Source organism: Oikopleura dioica, chromosome XSR, assembly GCF_907165135.1.
Source record: "Oikopleura dioica chromosome XSR, OKI2018_I68_1.0, whole genome shotgun sequence".
NCBI lineage: Eukaryota > Metazoa > Chordata > Appendicularia > Copelata > Oikopleuridae > Oikopleura > Oikopleura dioica.
This window is the reverse complement of record NC_137294.1, coordinates 1,467,751-1,484,546: the sequence shown is the minus strand read 5'-3', so window position 1 is coordinate 1,484,546 and position 16,796 is coordinate 1,467,751. Positions and strand designations below refer to the sequence as shown.

Below are 16,796 nucleotides of genomic sequence, written 5' to 3'. Positions count from 1 at the left end.
CGATCCACGGATGGAGTAGAGGTCACTACGGACAGCGGAGTTGGTTTGTCGCTATCAGTAACGTCTCCCTTGCTTCGTGGAGCAGTGAAGATGCACTTTTCGCTGCTTGTTGATGCTTCCGCATTTCGAAACTTGGCAAGTTTTTGCGGAAAGGAAAGTCGTGATGGTGTCTGCGGCACTTTTCCTAGGTCTTGGGTGACGTTGAGGCTCTCCTCTTGAAGATCGCTCAAGCCCAAGTTGGGCTTTGGCAGCTGGCGCACATCCATGCCGGAGGTCTTTCGGAGAGTGGGAAATGGTGGAGTGGCGGTCTGGAATTATTGTAAGAAGCTGGACCTCGTCAATAAAGTCTACCTGAACTGAGATGCGAGGGATTTCGTTTGCATCACGCATCTTTGACTTTGCTTCGACGAGTTTGGGTTCCATGTAATCGATCTCTTCGCGGTTGACGACTACAGCTTCTTCGCTATCGACGTCGTCGATGTACTCGGTCACGGGGACGTGATGTTCGCCCTTTCCGAAGACTTTCTTTCCATTGAGATCGAGCCCTTACGATATTGTTTGAGAGATTTGATTTTTGCCTGTTTTACCATAGAGTTTTTCGGCGACAAAGTCGTCGTACTGCCATTCAAGAGTTTGATCAGTCGGGGGCTCAAAAGTTGACTCTTCTGCTCGTGGCAAGGTCTCAGAGGGCGAGCTGGCAATGCTACTGATACTCGCGGTATAGCTGCGAGCTCGGGAAACGTCCGAACCGGACAGCAGAACTTCACTATCGAAACTGTTGTCGTCGATAGCTTCTTCCAAGCAGCTTGCTGGGACTGCCTTGTTGAAGGTGTCATTCAAAATCAATTTGGCAGTGTCGGTAGCAGATGTAGACGGCGCTGCCAAGATCTCGATCTTTTCCTCAATGCTCGCATCAATGTAGTTATGGCTAAAAAGAGTTAAAAAAAATGAGTTTCATGAGAGAAAATTCAAACCAGATTGATGATTTGGCTTCTCGTGGCTCTGTCTCTTTAATTCGTGGTGTGGGCAGTGAGGTCTCTGACTTGGACAAAGCAATGGCCGAAATTCGCTCGAAGTGGTTGATAAGACCAGCGCTAAAGGATCCTTTGGAGGACGCGTTGGAGGTGCTGGAAGCTGATTTCTTCAATGAATTGGCGTCCACCTGTGGCACTTCTGGGACTTTGAACATCGCCTCTTCCTTTGCTTCTCTTGCCTTCTTAGCTTCCTCCTTTCGCTTGGCGAACCAAGCTGCATTCAGTTGAGTCTCGTAGGATTCTTTGGACTCACAGTCGGAGTGGTGTCGAACGCGCATGGCACTGGTCGACTTTCGTGGCGGACAAATGGGTGGCTCGTTGACCATTCGGGGGTTACGTCGAGATCTTCGCGGGCAGTGACGTAGAGGTCTTGTGTCTCCTCCATCGATTTGATCTGCGCCTCTTGTTCCTCGATCTGCCGCTTCGCATCTTCAAGTTGAGTGCGAAGTCCATTCAAGTCGTAGCCTTCGGAAGGCTCATTCTGGGCCGTGTCAATTTCCTTCTGGAGATCAGCAAAGATGTTTCCGCGCGCAGGAGTAGTGTTTTGTCGGCGCTCGGGTGTTGGCGCATTTTCACTGATGTCTTCTTTATTGAAGGAGACGTGTTGAAGCTGTTCGGTGAGGTACTGCTCCATTCGAATAGACGATTGCTTCGATCGGGAGGTTGGAGGGGCGGAGACAGTATGCGTGTCGTACTGAAGATGGAACGGCTGTGTGTAGTCAAGATCTTCAAGGGTCGGATTTGCATTCATGTCCACAAAATAATCGGCTGAATGCGTATAAGTAGATTGTGTACTCATTCTAAACTTACGTTGGCGCTTGCTAGAGACCTCCTCAAAGTATCGGAGACTTCCCACTGGTCGGACGTCGGCTAGAGTTGCAGATTTTCGTCGAGTAAAGCTCAACTTTGAGGGTCGAGAAAATCTCGAACCTCGGGAGAATCTGGAGGCTTTGCTGTTTGGCGAATCGGTCAAGTTTTGTGCGCCTACAAATATGGATGATTTTCAGTGTCGATTGACACCAGACTTACGTTTCATTGTCTGGTAAGATCCAGTATAGGATCCAGTGTTGCGCGATTCACACTCGAGTCGGTGGTACATCATCTTGATGTTTCCAAGAACGTAAATGATGTCGATAAGGCGAGTTTTACGTTCCCGCAGCTCGAGTGAGAGGCCGATTCGGACAGTTGTATGGAGATCGGTCGGCGGAGCCTCGGCAGGGATTTCGATACTAACGCGATCTTTTGCATTCTAAATTGGTATTGAGTACATGGAGGTTTGAAATTTCTTACCTTAGTGGAAGCCCAGGGAGCATAACCGGTCATGAGCTCGAAAAGAACAGCGCAAAGAGAGAACGCGTCGACTCCTCTTGTTGGAAGGTCATTTCGGAGGACTTCAGGGGCGATGTATCGATGGAGACGTTCGGGGATCCGGGTACTTTCGTAATTGAAAGACTTGTCATTCGCGGGGCGGGAGAAACAAAGAGCTCCGAGCTTCGCGACTTTTGACGACATGATCATGATAGCTTCAGGAATGATCGCTTGGTGGATGATATTGGACTCATGGAGGAATTGAACGGCGTCGGCAATTTGAGTCATCAACGGCACCCACTCGAAGGGCTCGATCTCCTAGAATAGTAACGATTAGAAAATGACAAAGGAGAGTTTTGGTACCTGTCCGATTTTCATCAAGTGTTTCATTGTGCCAAGCTCAACTCGTTCGTAAACGATTCCCTTGATGAGGGCCGAAGATTGATCGTGGACGAGCGCCATCATCAAAAGCAAATTCGGGTGACGAATGGTCGAGTTCTTCATGATCTCAGCATTGAGATGATCGTACTTGTCTGAACGTTCGAAACTCTTCAGGTCGCCCTTTTCGTCGGGAAGATCCTCTTCGCGGGAAAGATAGGTGACAGGTGTCCCGCGCCAAACACGTCGCGACATGATGAGGCTCAAGTGGCGAATGCGGATCTTCTGCTCGCTCTTCTGGTCAAACAGGGTCGAGTCGTGAATGTACGGGATGGAGCACGCCTCGCCAAAGCCGCCCATCTTGCCTCCGGTCTTCTCGAGCACAACTCCGAAACCGGTGAACTTGAGCTTCGGCTGGTCAAGGATGAAACTTGGCTTTCCCATCAAAGTCTGAATAGTTCATTTTAGTTAGAGATGAATGTATCTGGTACCTTTAGAAGAGGCGGCCCTAAAAACGAGTTAATCTCGTCTTCCTTCCTCTTTTTCTCCTAGACACTTGGATCGTCCTTTTCATTCTAATTCACTCACCTTTCTAGCATTCTTTTTCTTCAAGCCAGGAATCACCCGATTCAACCGAGTTGGATCTACATGCATATCAATGTCGCGGATAAACTCTTCCTTTTGGAAGCTGAGGAACTTGACCATCTCGTTTCGGAATCGTGTTTGATGGATTTCCTTTTGATACAGTTAGTAAACGGTCACTAAATAATCAATGATACCTTTGCGTAATCAAATGGCAGCTTGTTATCTTTATCGTGCAGTCTAAGATCACCACCGGCTCTGAAGAGTGAAAATAAGAAAAGCAGACAGTGAAAAAAAGGTTACTTGATGAGTTTTCGGACGACTCGGGTGAGAAGACGCTTTTCCTCTTCGTTGATTTTTGTGATTGTTTCGTACATATCACTAGAAAAGGCGTAAGGCTCTTTACCGCTTAATTTAAGTAAGAACTAACCGAACTTTGGAGCTTCGCGGTTCAAACATACAGGCGTAATGCAGCGCTGTTTTTCCTTCTTGATTTCGAGCATTGGGATCGGCGCCGTAGTGCAGTAGTGCGTTGACGACCTCGATGTCGGGCCCTTTTCGAATCCAGAAGTTGCGGTATCGCGGGTGGATTTGCCGCTTACACGCGTGGATCAGCGCGTTGTCACCGTCATCGTCCACCTCGTAGATCAGGTCGGGATTTTCGCCAAGGATGAGCTGGATCTCCTTCACTGCAACTTTGACGTCGGCATCTTTGCCCTTGTAGGCGTCGATCGCGTTGAAAAGCTGCTCCCGGGTGACTTTGTTGGTCGTCCGACTGTTGTACTAAAGAGAGCGCGTTGCTTTGAGAACATAGAATAAGGGTATCAACCTCGAATGAGTCAAGATCAAGATCAAAAGTTTCAGAAGATTCTAATTTGCCTTCCTTCCTTAGGAGATAAAAGTACTTCTCGGGACTCACAGGATAGTTCTGAAGAGTCGGAGTAAAATATCAGAAAAAAAGAACAGAAGGAAGCGAGTTTTTACAGTTCAGTAAAAAGAGAGAAATCTTACCCGAATATCGACACGTGGGTCGTAAGTGTTCGACGCGCGGCGCATTTCGTAGTCTTGCGCCTCTTTCTGATCCAAACACGGGCACCGTATCGTGTTAGCTCTCTGAATCAACAATTTCTAAAACCAAAAAATCTTTAAAAAACGATCATTTTGTTGAAAAAATCCCTGTTTCGGCGAATAAGCACAAATTTACGCAGCGCGTGGCGTGTAAAATTTTAGCCAATAATAATCGCTTAATTTTTCGCCTAGATTTTCTCTAATAAGCACTCGACAAGGACGAATTCTCTGATTTACCTGTTGCTCGAATTTGGGTGAGCGGAGGACCGAGGAATGGCCGAATGCGATCATCGAGGAAAACCGGGGGCGGCGCCCCGCGATCTAGAAAATTCTTCCTTTTTTTTCTCGCGACTTCGGAAATGCCCCAAAAATGAAAAAAAAGCGCCGCTCTGATGAAAATCAAGATGATGCCGGGAATGACGTAACTCGACCAATTGGACAGGAAGCAGCTGGCGCGGAGGATTCAATTGGGTTTTGAGGAAATTGTAAGACTTATGCAGGGCCGTCTGGTGATTCAGAAAGGAAGTGATTTCTTGAACTTTACAAAACCAAACCCATACAGGCTTTTCTTTGTAGTCAATTCGTTAGAGCAGTTCCTTTTGGTAAGGGAAACAGTACTAATTCATCACTAATACTGTTCTAGCTTTTTCACTTCATTGATATTTTCGAGCCGAAAAACCATAAGATGACTATACGTTCGTTCGGTTGGACAACCTCAGAAGCCCTCTACTGTAGTTCCTTCGGGGACTGACTCGATGACGAAAAACCGACTCCTAGAGGGGGCACGACGCCGTCCGCGAGCTCGTGCCATTCACAGGGCGCCTCGGGTCTGACTCGAGGCGAGTGAGCGTCCGGTGAACCGGTTTCTAGTGATTAGCAAGATTATGAGATCCAAGAGTCCAAAATAAAAAAGAAACAAAGACAAACTCACCAGAAATTCATATTTACATGTGTATTTATTTTGACGCGCTTTTTTAAAGGTTGTGCAAGTTATTTTTCTTATTGTATGATTCTACACCAGGAACACCATATATATTTGGAATCAGCGAAAAATTCTAAGAACTTTGACCTTTTTAGTTTTCGAAAATTCCACTTCCGGTCCGATTCTAGAGCCGGAAGTTGACGTAATTTAGTAGTTAGGGTAAAGCGTGATCTATTAAATTGATGCTCAGAAGATTTCCTTTCATTTACGAAGAGAATCCCGGTGAAAGCAACCGGTTAAAACTGAAAAAAAATTCATCAATTTAAGCTTTTTTTCATAGTTTAACCAGTCGGTTAGACCGCGGTTGGGACGGTTTTTTCCTATGAAATGATGATGAGGTGACTCAGAATCTTCTGAGCATCAATTTGATACCTCACACGTTACCCTTACACCTAAATTACGTCAACTTCCGGCTCTAGAATCGGACCGGAAACGGAATTTTCGAAAACTAAAAAGGTCAAAGTTCTCAGAATTTTTCACTGATTCCAACTATATATGGTGTTCCTGGTGTAGAATCATACAATAAGAAAAATAACTTGCACAACCTTAAAAAAAGCGCGTCTTTATCATTGAACGAGGACAAACAGGGTCGATAAAACTAATTACATAAACAAACAGTTTTGAGTATACAAACTTAGCATATCTTCATTTCCGTAAAAAATTACTCTTCTGGACAATTCGTGGATTTTCTACCGCCGCAGAAAGGACGAGCAGGAGGGAGCTCGTCGTTCAGCCGCTTGTACGGCTGTACGTCCTCGCAGAACGGCGAAAGAATCGTCTTGAGCCAGGGGTATTCCTTGGAGATTATGCAGTAGTTGAATGGAAGAGTGTTGTGCACGTTCTGTGGCGGCATGGAAATGTAGGTCTTGATGAGAGTGTGGGCAAACTCTTTTGGTGGTGGTCGAGGAGCATTTTTAGGAAGGACGCCTCGCTTCTTCATGTCTGCTTCAAAGGTGTTGAGGATTTCTTCAAGTGGGATTTCTAAACTTGAGTTAGTCCATCTGTTCTCTATCATTACTAAAGTCACCTGGATAAGAGTCGTACGAGTCGGCGTGCTCTTTGCTGTCGAAGCAGAGTCCGCGCCAGACAAAGCTGAGTCGGAGATCTTCAGTTTTGACGGTGGAGATGATATCGTCATCGTTCATGATGTACCAAGTATCGTTGCTCTGGTACTCAACTCGGTGGAACTGATCTTTGCCTCCGTGGTTGGCGACAGTGTAATGTTCGGCGATTCGCTGACCTCCGTGGGGACTAAATAGAACAATCATCACTTGTTATTGGTTTTAAAATCTTACATTTGACCACCGTCCATGATCACTCCCATTCCTCGTTTTGGAACAATTTGTCGCATCTCACCGCCAGGACCATCAGGGTAGAAGACGTAGCTAGAAATTTCATAAGGAAATTGCTCGCAATATTTTTTGCTTACTTTCCGCCGTGCTTGAAAATGGGGTCGTCCTTGCTGCCGTGAAGGTAAACAACAGATTGCGCTTGTCGAATTTTGAGGTGATCCCAAAGTCCAGAAGTGGTCATGGCGACGGTCAAATAGTCGGGAATGGTGAATCGATTGGCGCCCCAGAACCATCCGTTATCGTAATGAAGCGGCAAGTCTTGGCCGGGAGTGACGAGAACGATGTTAACCTAAGATTTGATGATGGGCAAACTTGAGTGGTTAGATTTGGATAGTACCTGAGTCGGTTTGAAGTAGTAATCTTCCTGGCCATGGTTTCGGCAGAGAGTGTCCATAGCTTCAACGTACTGAGGTCGTTTGAAAAGTCGCTCGAGAATCGGACTGGTTTCGATGAAATCCTTTGGCAGAATTCCGTAGTAGGCGTAGATTGAGCTCAACAGTTTTTCGTAAGTTTCTTTTGCTCCAGTAAGACCGCCGGTGAGGAAGAAATGCTTGCCAATGTCGAATCGTCCGGGGATGAAGCAGTTTCCTTGCTCAGTTCGGTAAAGATCCTTCGGGCAGTTTCCATTTTCGTCCGCCTCTACTCCTTCGCCAATGTGCTCGATTCCTCGGTCGTCGGAGAATGCATCGAGTCCAGTGACAAATCGGCGCTTTTTGTAAAGAAATTGGCGGAGCTCATCGATGTCTTCTTCGTCCATAAAGTTATCGATCGTGAAAAAAGGCTCTGTTTTCTCATAAACCCGGCTTTCGCCAAGAGCTTTTTCGATCCCTCTAAAAATAGAATTAGCATTTGTTAGATGAAATTTACCACTCACCGATGAGCGAAATTCTTGAGCAAGAGGAAAAGAACACTTGCGACTGCAATTTTCACTGCGAAGCTTGTTCCTGTGATTTCATTTTTTGATTTGATTGTTTCGGCTTTCACCGACTCTGGCTTCTTGGCACTCTTTGATTTTGCTGGCATTTTGGAAATGCAGTTTGTGATTCCTAGAGAAGGATGTTGAGAGATATTTATAGGAGAAACAAACAGAATTTGTCCTTGAAGTAAAATTCCGGTGATTCTTATCGACTCAAGGACGCTTAATCCAAGGACATCGCCTGTACAAACCCCTTCGCAAACAATCAGAATGCAAAATTTGCTTCGGCGAAGCACTGTAAAGACGCGTCACAAGCGGAAATTTATCATCAGTAACCTTGAAAACCTTGAAAAAGCACCGATTTGAAGGCCGAGTTTTCGAGATAGACAAGATACGACGGCATAGAAGTCTAATTTGACGTACTGAGCGGCCTTGCAAGCTGGATCGTACAAATTTAACCCGATTTCTTGAACACCATGTTTCGAAGATCCTTGTCGCCTTGACGTTCAAGTAGTTTTTTTCGCTGCTTGAAAGTGTCTTCTTTTTATTTCCAGTCTTATATTTTAGCGCCAAAGAGGATAAGATTAATACTTTTGCGGAAAGACTAGGAAATGAGTGATTTCTCGCTTTGTTATGTCATCATAAATCAATTAGCATGTCAAGAGCGGGACAGAAACTTTCATCTTTGAGTTTGAGAACACTGTCAGTCTCTGTAACTTTTTTAGTATAAGAAAAGTTAAGCTATAAAAATGAAGGCACCGAGAGAGAACATTATGAGAGACTTGAACACAATTATGTGCGAGCCAGGATTGCGCTTGAAAATTACAAAAATCGGGTCGCAATTTAATCAAAAGTAAAAAAAAAAACAGTTTGTTTAATTGAAAAATAACTTATTTATTCCATATGATATGTTGAAGTAAACGTATAAGATCTTTGATTTGCAGCGAAAAGATCCAAAAAGGGAAGTCTTGGATTTGTTTGATCAGTTACTCCAGATGAGTGACTGAAAAGGGAGTAATTTTGAGCGGAATGAGAGAAATCGCCCAAAAGTTTCTGGACTTTGTCTCAAGTAAAGCCCAAACGACACAGGAAGATAAATGTGTTACTAGCAATAGCACTCGTGTTGATGTAAGTTTTCGCTTTCATAATCTTCAAATTATACTAGCGTCACTTTAGCCAGAAAATGGAAGTGACGAAGTTTTATGCACGGATAAATATATGTCTCTAACGCGAAAGGACAAGGAAAAGAATGAGTCGATTGATTATCTAAACGACTTTCAATTTCCAGGAAAGGATAAAGAAGTCTTCAACAGTAGATTTAATAATCTAACGATTCTTTTGATCCCATTCCAGAGCAGACCAAATTCTCAGACTTAGAAGAACTCATCGATCAATTCTTTGAAAATCACATGGAACCTTCGACCCCGAAAGTTGTCAAAGACGAAAAGTCTCAAGTTATGTTCCAAGAAAAGTCTACTGAAGTATTTGATGACAACGAAGAGCACGAAGGTTAATATAAATCAAACTCAATAATTTATGCTCATGAAATTTCAGGTGCGTGCAGATATCAAGAAAAGGAAACGATCGCTATCTCCAGGTAAAGAAGATTAAATATGCTAGAAGATGATTCTTTCTTGAACTTCTTGAACGTAATAAAACGCGTCCTTGAAAAGTCCCTGAGGGGTCCCTTCCGCGGTCGTAGTACATCAACCGAGTAAATATTTATCACGAGGTCTTTGTTTTTCTTTTTCATTCTGATCAATTAGACGCACCCAGCGAAGCAACAAAAAGCCATTCCCAAGGACGCTGAATGGACTTTGGAAAAGTCTCTCGATCGAAGGAAAGTTTCAACTGCACTCTATTTCAAAGGTCACAACTCTTCGAAAGTTCAACTTTGACAAAGTACCATAATTATTGTTGATGAAACTTATCAAGAAAAACTGAGAAGCAGCTTTTCGGGATCAAGGAGGAAATCGCGCGGTCGAGGAAGTCTACGTCTTATTCGTTCTCTTGGAAATAGATCCTCTCAAAGTAAAAATTTCAACCGTGCAATATTCTAGCATTCTAGCGCGGCCAAAGAAGCCAAGAGTGAGAAAGAAGATCGGATGTTTTTACGTCGCCGATGTTTATTCTGAAAGTCTTAGCGAACTTCAGGAGGTATGCTTCAATAATTGCCTTAATTCTCATTGATAAAATCATCCCTTTTTTATCGTAGTAATGAGTACTTATGACAGTTTGAGAAAGTCCAGGATCTGAGCTTTTCCTTGGCACTAAGATCTTAAGATTTGGGCAATGCCTGCTGGCATTATTTTATTTTTATATCAACTAATCGATGTCAAAAATTCAACTGCACACTTTCTCCAAACTCTTTAACCGCTTCAAACTCCCTCAAAACAATGTCAAATTCAATTATAAATGATGTCCTAAATAGAATAAACGATGCTCTTTTATATGATCAGATAAGTTCAGTAGCTAAGCTAACAATCTCGTTGTGAGAGAGCTCGTTTCACGAAAAATATTTTTGAAGTTGAATCTTTGCGATCTGGAGGGATTGGACTGCGCTGGCTCATCTCTATCTAGTCAGATAGGTAAACAAAACGTCTTTTAATTTAATTTTAATTTCGACACCTTCAAATCAACTCAGAGGACTCTTCGCTTTACTGTTCAACGTAAGTACAGTAAAGAGAAGCCAAAGTTATTATAGCAAGGGCAAATAAAAAATAAAGCGAACGCGCTTCAGAGAGCTCTGTGCCAAAAACTGCGCCTATGAGACCTGCGAGAGCAATGAGAGCAACAAGAAGAGCCTGTTGAGAAAACGCAAGCAACGAAGCAGGACGATGTCGTCGCATACAGCCGACTCGAGCACTACTTACGACGGGGCGAATCAAGCAGATTGTGTGATTGTAGAGAACATCGATGAAATTACGCCCTATCCAGCAATCAGGCCACAGCTACATAGAAACTACTCGCTCAATAATCATGAAATTAGGAAAAAGGGATGAATTCTGCCGAAAGGAATTTAAATCTTTTTATGTTATTCTTAGCAATCATAATATTAATTGCAAGTTTTCACCCAAATGAAAGAAGAGAGAAATCAAGCTTGATGAAAACTAACTCGCTCCCTCGTGCATTGAACCAGAGCGGCGGTGCTGGTGGAGGAGCACATGGAACTTCGCCACTACTTCAGTCACGCTCGCGCTTTTCGCTCCACAAACAAGGTACCCAGTGTGATTGTAACTAATTTATCAAGAGAGTGATTAAGGTACAATAGATACAGATGTCGAGTCAGTGTTGTTCAAACGAACGCCCTTTGACTTGATGAAGAAAAACGCATCGCTCCTTACGAACATAATCTGCCTCGCAATTACTCTCTCGCTAGTTCTAGTCACTGGTAATTTTCAAACGAAATATTATCTCTGGAATGATTATTTTAGTGGTGCAATTTTCAAACAACGAAGAGCGCTGGGACTCTTTCTCCCAGCGCGTTAACAAAGTCAGGTGAAGAATAAGACCATCCCAGGCGGGAATATAACGCTCTTCTAGTGCTGACGTTGGTCAAGCGCAAGAACTCGTCACTCAACAAACTCTATCGGTACAAGAGATGGAGTATCTGCTCTTTGGGAATAAAATTGATGGCGAGCTGTCGTTCAGAAATCTGACGGATGCTGGAAAGGGCGTTATCAACACAATGGTCGTCATGAAAAAATGGTACAACGGTATGTCCAAAAACACGTGATTTAAAACCGCTAGTAAATAATCGTAGATCATGCGAAAATGCTCGAAAACCTATCTGACCAGTCGAAACAGTTGCTGAAGGCGAAAAACGCTGTTCTTGGTTCTGGTAAGACGATTATACAAGTAGTCAATTAATAAAAGCAAATTGAGGTTCTGATAGGGGCGTGAACCATCGATTAAAGAACCTACAGATTGACGTTGCCAAAACTAGGAAAGGTGCTTTATCAGTCTACTTTTATTTCATCCCTTTTTTTGGGGAATGATTGATGCACCCGAGAAAGAGAACAACTAACCAACGAAAAGTCGGACTGGAACTTGCAGTTCGACGCGCTGAGTGAGGAATTCAAACTCTCCAACAAGAAAATTGAAGAAAACGTAAGTGAAAGTTGGAAGTTACCAATTTGATTGTTTAGCTAATTAATCTTCACAACGCGGAGGGAAATATCTCGAATATGAATGCGAAGTTGAAAAATCAAAATACCGACATGGAGAATGCGCTCGAACAAATCAACTCACAACTCAATGAACAACAGTGTGAGTTTAAACTAAAGTAGATCGGGCCGCGATGTTTTCCGAGTGACAGTCATAACTCAATGAAGCATACTTATAAGCATATGCTTCCGTAAAAATAGGCGGGCTTGATCGGTGATCTGGTCATCGACCTGGGTAGTCGTAAGTTGGCTCAGATGGAGATTTACTCCCCGTATGCCGGCGTATACAAGGTTCTCCGATGATCCATCGCTTTCCGGATCATTAAGTTTAATCATAGCCAAGATAACCGCAAACATTGACGAAAAATGGATATTCAGATCATTCGACCAATATTGTTTAAATATCATAACTTTCACATACTTATGGTTCTCATAAGAAAAGAAGAACGTTTCTAGAAAGTCGATGCTATTCGGAATTCCCAGTTTTCTTGCTAATTTTAAATTATTCGATTAAATCTTTCGTTTTAGCTAAAATCCAAAAGATGCAAGGCGAAGTGCTCGAACTATTCAACAAAGTAATGCTATCAAGCGAGTCCTGAAACAGGCGAGGCCAAATTCCTGTACAAATGTAAATGCAATAAATATACAAACAACTGCTGCAAAAATGCTGTAATGCACGAATAAGTAGAAAGTACGGATACTTTCTAGTTGGGATTTTTTGTTATTGGGGAAATGAAGTTTGGTTTATTTTTAAATACAGATTGCACTTAGAATGATACTAAAATATTGAAAGTTGCTGAACATAAACTTGCGTTTTTATCAAGTGGAGTTAAGATAGTGATTTAACGGAACTGAATAGGGCTAATGCGGAGACCGACAACATCGGCGCCGATTTTCGTGGCTTTGGTGACGCGACACACTTGTCCGTTGTATTCTGGAAGGTATGAAGCTCCGGAGAGAGGGTCCTTGACCACAGCCTTTCCTCTGAAAAGTATGTTTAGTATCTGATAATTGAGTGACTGGGTTTACCTGTAGATTGGCGTGTATGATGCAGCGCAAAGGTCGAAGGGATTATGCTGATCATAATCGAGAGCGACCTCGTCGGAAAGATTCTTTTCGCAAGCAGCGAGAACCTGAATATTCAAGAGTTACTGAGTGTTACTTAGATGTTGGTTTACCTTTCTAGCTTTTTGCGCGACTTCGGGCTTGGGTCCCATCTCGATTAACCGCTTGGCAAAAGCGTGGGCAGACTTGAAGTTTTTGATCTTGTAAGCAAGGGTCATCGCTGTGTTGAGGGAGAGGATCAAGTGTTTGGGCTGCAGTTGACAGTGCGTCATGTAAGCAGCCATTTCGCAAGAGCGCTTGGCCTCGCTCTGGAATTAAATGTTAGGACTAGATGTTGCTTTATCGAGAACAAACCTTTGGCAGGGTCTTTCGTTCAATTTCCATTGAGAGAGCGATGATGTATTCACGGCAGATTCGGATGAGCTCTTGGGCCTCGGCGATTTTGTTCTTGGTGTCGACAACGGTCAAGGGAACAAGGAGCATCACTCGACGCATGGTATCAACGGCATCCTGGAACTTACCCTTGGTCGTCAGCTAAAATTAGCAAAGTTAAATTGAGAATGAACTGAAGCAATCTTACAGTGTAAGCTTCCTGGAGTCGGTCAGTCAAAGTTTCGAGCTTGATGGAAATGTTTGGAAGTCCATTCTTTGGTCCAGCATCTCGCCAGTTGCGATGAGGGAAGCCAGTCATAGGGACGAGAGATGGAAGACCGACGAAAGAGGATCGAGCACCGGCGTAGCACTGCATAAAGACAGGCTTCATCTCAGTGAAATCAACCATTGCCAGCTGATCGTGAAGAAGTCGACATGCAGACTCGAAGGAGCTGGGATTTTGTAAACAAAAATAAATAATTAAATCTACTTACCCAGCAGCAACGTGATCTCCAGCAAGCTGGGAGTTGTTGGCCCAGTGGATTGCCTGGCTGGTACCCTTGGTTGGTGGAACGTAACTGCCGTCGCCGACTGGATCTGGTCCAATATCGATATCGTCTGGAATGTCGAGGTCGTCATCGGAATCGCCGCCCCAACCAGAGCCATCCTCGGATTTGGCTTCGATTTCGTCGTCACTCGCTTCAGAGTTAAGACTATCATTGCCCCAGCCGACGCTGCCATCGTCATCATCATCGTTGACATCGTCAGCAATGCCAGCGCCCTTGTTCTTGATTGCACCTTCGAAGAAGCCCTTGGAGACGGTCAGCAGCGGCCAGTTTCCGTTGTCCTTGGTCTTGCATGGTGGTGGAACAAGGAGCGCAGCATCTTCAAGTGGAGTCGGAAGTTCACCTTGGACGCCTTCCTTAATTTCTTCAGCTTGTTCGGAAAGACCGTGAGTAGCGGCGGTGAGGTAAGCGAGCGACTTCTGTCCGCAACCCTTGAGAATGTTGATTCGTTCTTCAACATCGCCGAGGTAGAGGGAAGTCTGGAAGTGACCAGACACGTCTCCTTTGACAGCAGAGATCTTCATCATCTTCTTCAGCTTGTCGTGATTGCCGTTGAGAAGATACAAGAATGAAAGCTTGTTGAGATTGTTAGTTCGCTGGTAGCAGAGCTCAACAACTTCAACGTTTCCTTGCTGGAGGGCAGCTTCAGAAAGACGCTCCCAACAGGACTTATCGTCAAGGCTTCGAGCCGCTTCCAGAGCAACTTCGATGTTGCCGCAATCGAGAGCAAGTGCGAACCGGGTCTTGTCATCTTTGACAAAGTGAAGGGCGACTTCTGGGTATCCCTTCTCTTTGAGATAAGCGATGATAGACTGGCCGACGAGCTTGGCACCACGAACCATTTGGAGGACCTCGTCGTATTTACGTTGAACAAGGGCGAGTTTGAACTTGTACTCGGTAGGGTCGATGTTGAGGATTCTAGGGCGTGCTTCTCGATCCAAGCAGAATACCTTGCTACCCTGGACCTTGGTGATGTAGATCGGGACGTACAGAGTTCGGATAATTCCGTGGTCACCATTGGGAAGGGCATATTTGATGTGATGAGCGGTGGTGTAAATGAGAATGCCGTTTTCGTCCCAGGCGGCGGATTTGACGCGGTTTTCGGTGATTTTGGCGAGTGTTTCGAGCTTTTTATTGCAGATGAGGATCTGGTTCTTGGCCAAAAGAGCGACTTGGGAGTTGTCTGGCGACCAGATGACGTATTTGACCTTGCCGATCTTAGCCTGAGCGAGGTTTCGCTTCTGTTGGACATCGTAGAGCGTGATTCCTTCCGAATCCCGAAGAAGCAAGTGTCCTGGGCCGGCCTGGAAGATTTCGTCCACTCCATTCAACTGGATTTTCTTTGTGACTTCGTTCTTGAGATTCTTGATCTGGATCGAATGAGTTCTGTCGATCACAGCGAATCGGTTTCGGGCCACCCAAACGGCTGTCAATCCAGATGATCGTTTGCCTTCTGGCTGATCAGGGTTCGAAGAGTCCGAAGACTTGGGAACCTGGTACAGGTCGTAAGTGGAGTTTTCCACGTTGGAAGATCGGGTACAGAGCAAGACTGCGTTCTCTGCCGCATTGTAGCTCATGGAATAGACTGGTGCCTTCTGAGTGGTAGCTCGGAGCATCATGAGTGGCGTATCCTTGGAAGTGGTGAGATCCAACTGTCGCAAGAACTTGTCCTTGACGTAGTAGACCAAATTGCCGTTGCTGGCGTAAGCTGGGCGCTCACGCTCAAGCTTGAAGATGATGAGACCTTGATCGTGGCCAGCTGCAAAGAGGTTGAGAGTTGGATGGGCAGACATGATCCAGAATCGATCGTGGTCGCGACGGAAGGTATGGAGACCGGTTCGCTTCTGCACGTCCCAGACTCGAATCGACTTATCTTCGGATGAGGAGAGGATGAGCTCCTGACGAGGATGGAACAAGCAGCAGGAGACATTGTTGTAGTGACCACGGCAAGTGTCGAGCTCCCATGCTTTCGTCTCGTTGTATCGCCACAGTTTGACCTGTCGATCATCAGCAGCAGAGACGATCAATGGCATGGAAGGATGGAAAGAGGCCCAGTTGACTCCTCGGTCGTGGCCTTCAAGCACCGATTTAACCTGAGCACCACTGGTGGAGAAGAGGTCAAGCGATTGAGGAGAGTTGCCACTGTTGGATCCTCCTGGACCACTTGGACCGGACATGCCAGGTGCGCCGGAGCTGTTCTTCGTTTTCAAGTTGGAAATGTCCCAGATTCGAACGGTCTGATCGAGCGAGGCGGAGACGACGAGATCTTCTGTTGGATGGAACTGGGCAGACATAACGTAGTGGTTGTGTCCGGTCAAGACGGAGACGCAAGAGCGACTCTGCCAATTCCAGATTCGGATTGTCTGATCGTCCGAGCACGAAAGAATCCAGGGCAACTCGGAGTGGAAGGAAACTGTTCGGATGTAGTCCAAGTGACCCAGCAAGGTGAAGAGACATCTTTTGAGCTTGTAGTTCCAGACCTAAAAGGGATCGTTTAGAATTTAGCGCTCCCTCCTAAGGCCACGTAGCCTACGCGCCGTTGATTCTTTTATTGACGTCACAACGGCCAACGTGGAGGTTAGTTTCTCTTGCTTCAAAAAATAGCCTGTCAAGGATTAAAATCGCTACAAATGATAATTTTACTACTAGTAAGAGGCTAAAACATGTCTTTCACTAATTGATATTGGCTAATTAATGAATTAGTAGATGAATAACCTTGATTTTGTAATCGTCTCCTCCAGAAACAAAGAGGGGCTGCTGACTGTGAAAGGCAATTCCTCGAACTGGTCCGTCGTGCTCCTCGAATTGTTCGATTCTAGTGAGCATTCGGTAATCGTAAAGTTGAATCGACCCATTGTGGAGCGAGCAGAGAATCCACGGCCTCTTTGGGTGAAAGGATAAACCCTTCACCCTGGCCGATTTCGCGTCGAATTTTATTAACATCTGAAAATATTCAACCTTAGATTGAATCATTTTGAGCTCGCGATAAGTGAGAAATAATTGTTCT

At 44.8% G+C, this 16,796-nt stretch overlaps 4 protein-coding genes across 8 annotated transcripts; 1 reads left to right on the top strand and 3 right to left on the bottom strand.

The window, feature by feature from the left end:
- Positions 1-1,123: 1,123 nt before the first annotated feature.
- Positions 1,124-4,807, bottom strand: LOC145708152 (uncharacterized). 5 transcript variants are annotated; one of them, XM_081785791.1, is made up of 13 exons: positions 4,608-4,807; positions 4,314-4,430; positions 4,132-4,230; positions 3,733-4,085; positions 3,606-3,683; positions 3,500-3,560; positions 3,309-3,455; positions 3,212-3,268; positions 2,706-3,170; positions 2,325-2,660; positions 2,064-2,283; positions 1,845-2,018; positions 1,124-1,802 (listed from the first exon to the last, which is right to left on the bottom strand). In XM_081785791.1, exons 1-13 carry the CDS (start codon positions 4,659-4,661, stop codon positions 1,255-1,257), a joined length of 2,709 nt encoding a protein of 902 aa, XP_081641917.1. In that variant the 5' UTR covers positions 4,662-4,807; the 3' UTR covers positions 1,124-1,254. The 5 variants fall into 5 exon arrangements, with proteins under 5 accessions (XP_081641917.1, XP_081641918.1, XP_081641919.1 ...); XM_081785792.1 differs by having other exon boundaries at positions 4,314-4,415; XM_081785793.1 differs by lacking the exon at positions 3,212-3,268 and having other exon boundaries at positions 4,608-4,806.
- Positions 4,808-5,900: 1,093 nt separating this feature from the next.
- On the bottom strand, positions 5,901-7,727 carry LOC145708395 (uncharacterized). The gene is made up of 6 exons (XM_081786058.1): positions 7,579-7,727; positions 7,042-7,534; positions 6,782-6,993; positions 6,648-6,737; positions 6,380-6,603; positions 5,901-6,333 (listed from the first exon to the last, which is right to left on the bottom strand). The coding sequence occupies exons 1-6, from the start codon at positions 7,725-7,727 to the stop codon at positions 6,014-6,016; spliced, it is 1,488 nt and encodes a 495-aa protein (XP_081642184.1). The 3' UTR covers positions 5,901-6,013.
- A 2,981-nt stretch (positions 7,728-10,708) lies between these two features.
- On the top strand, positions 10,709-12,445 carry LOC145708595 (uncharacterized). Its single transcript, XM_081786280.1, has 9 exons — positions 10,709-10,838; positions 10,883-11,011; positions 11,055-11,118; positions 11,164-11,336; positions 11,384-11,461; positions 11,506-11,566; positions 11,637-11,730; positions 11,769-11,889; positions 12,315-12,445. Exons 1-9 carry the CDS (start codon positions 10,724-10,726, stop codon positions 12,383-12,385), a joined length of 906 nt encoding a protein of 301 aa, XP_081642406.1. The 5' UTR covers positions 10,709-10,723; the 3' UTR covers positions 12,386-12,445.
- A 63-nt stretch (positions 12,446-12,508) lies between these two features.
- LOC145708149 (coatomer subunit alpha-like) lies at positions 12,509-16,752 on the bottom strand. Its single transcript, XM_081785789.1, has 7 exons — positions 16,505-16,752; positions 13,718-16,269; positions 13,432-13,675; positions 13,206-13,385; positions 12,965-13,159; positions 12,816-12,919; positions 12,509-12,770 (listed from the first exon to the last, which is right to left on the bottom strand). Exons 1-7 carry the CDS (start codon positions 16,730-16,732, stop codon positions 12,629-12,631), a joined length of 3,645 nt encoding a protein of 1,214 aa, XP_081641915.1. The 5' UTR covers positions 16,733-16,752; the 3' UTR covers positions 12,509-12,628.
- Between the last annotated feature and the right edge of the window lie 44 nt (positions 16,753-16,796).

Coding starts and splice junctions, on each gene's coding strand:
- LOC145708149 (XM_081785789.1), bottom strand. CDS start 16,732: ATGTTAATAAAATTCGACGCGAAATCGGCCAGGGTGAAGGGTTTATCC. Junction 13,386..13,431: donor GACTCCAGGAAGCTTACACT/GTAAGATTGCTT, acceptor TGCTAATTTTAG/CTGACGACCAAGGGTAAGTT. Junction 12,920..12,964: donor TCGCGCAAAAAGCTAGAAAG/GTAAACCAACAT, acceptor TTGAATATTCAG/GTTCTCGCTGCTTGCGAAAA.
- LOC145708152 (XM_081785791.1), bottom strand. CDS start 4,661: ATGATCGCATTCGGCCATTCCTCGGTCCTCCGCTCACCCAAATTCGAG. Junction 4,231..4,313: donor ACCCACGTGTCGATATTCGG/GTAAGATTTCTC, acceptor CCGACTCTTCAG/AACTATCCTGTGAGTCCCGA. Junction 3,269..3,308: donor AGAAAAAGAATGCTAGAAAG/GTGAGTGAATTA, acceptor CCAAGTGTCTAG/GAGAAAAAGAGGAAGGAAGA.
- LOC145708395 (XM_081786058.1), bottom strand. CDS start 7,727: ATGCCAGCAAAATCAAAGAGTGCCAAGAAGCCAGAGTCGGTGAAAGCC. Junction 7,535..7,578: donor CTCAAGAATTTCGCTCATCG/GTGAGTGGTAAA, acceptor TTCTATTTTTAG/AGGGATCGAAAAAGCTCTTG. Junction 6,738..6,781: donor ATTTTCAAGCACGGCGGAAA/GTAAGCAAAAAA, acceptor TGAAATTTCTAG/CTACGTCTTCTACCCTGATG.
- LOC145708595 (XM_081786280.1), top strand. CDS start 10,724: ATGAAAACTAACTCGCTCCCTCGTGCATTGAACCAGAGCGGCGGTGCT. Junction 10,839..10,882: donor CTTTTCGCTCCACAAACAAG/GTACCCAGTGTG, acceptor AGAGTGATTAAG/GTACAATAGATACAGATGTC. Junction 11,462..11,505: donor AAACGCTGTTCTTGGTTCTG/GTAAGACGATTA, acceptor AAGCAAATTGAG/GTTCTGATAGGGGCGTGAAC.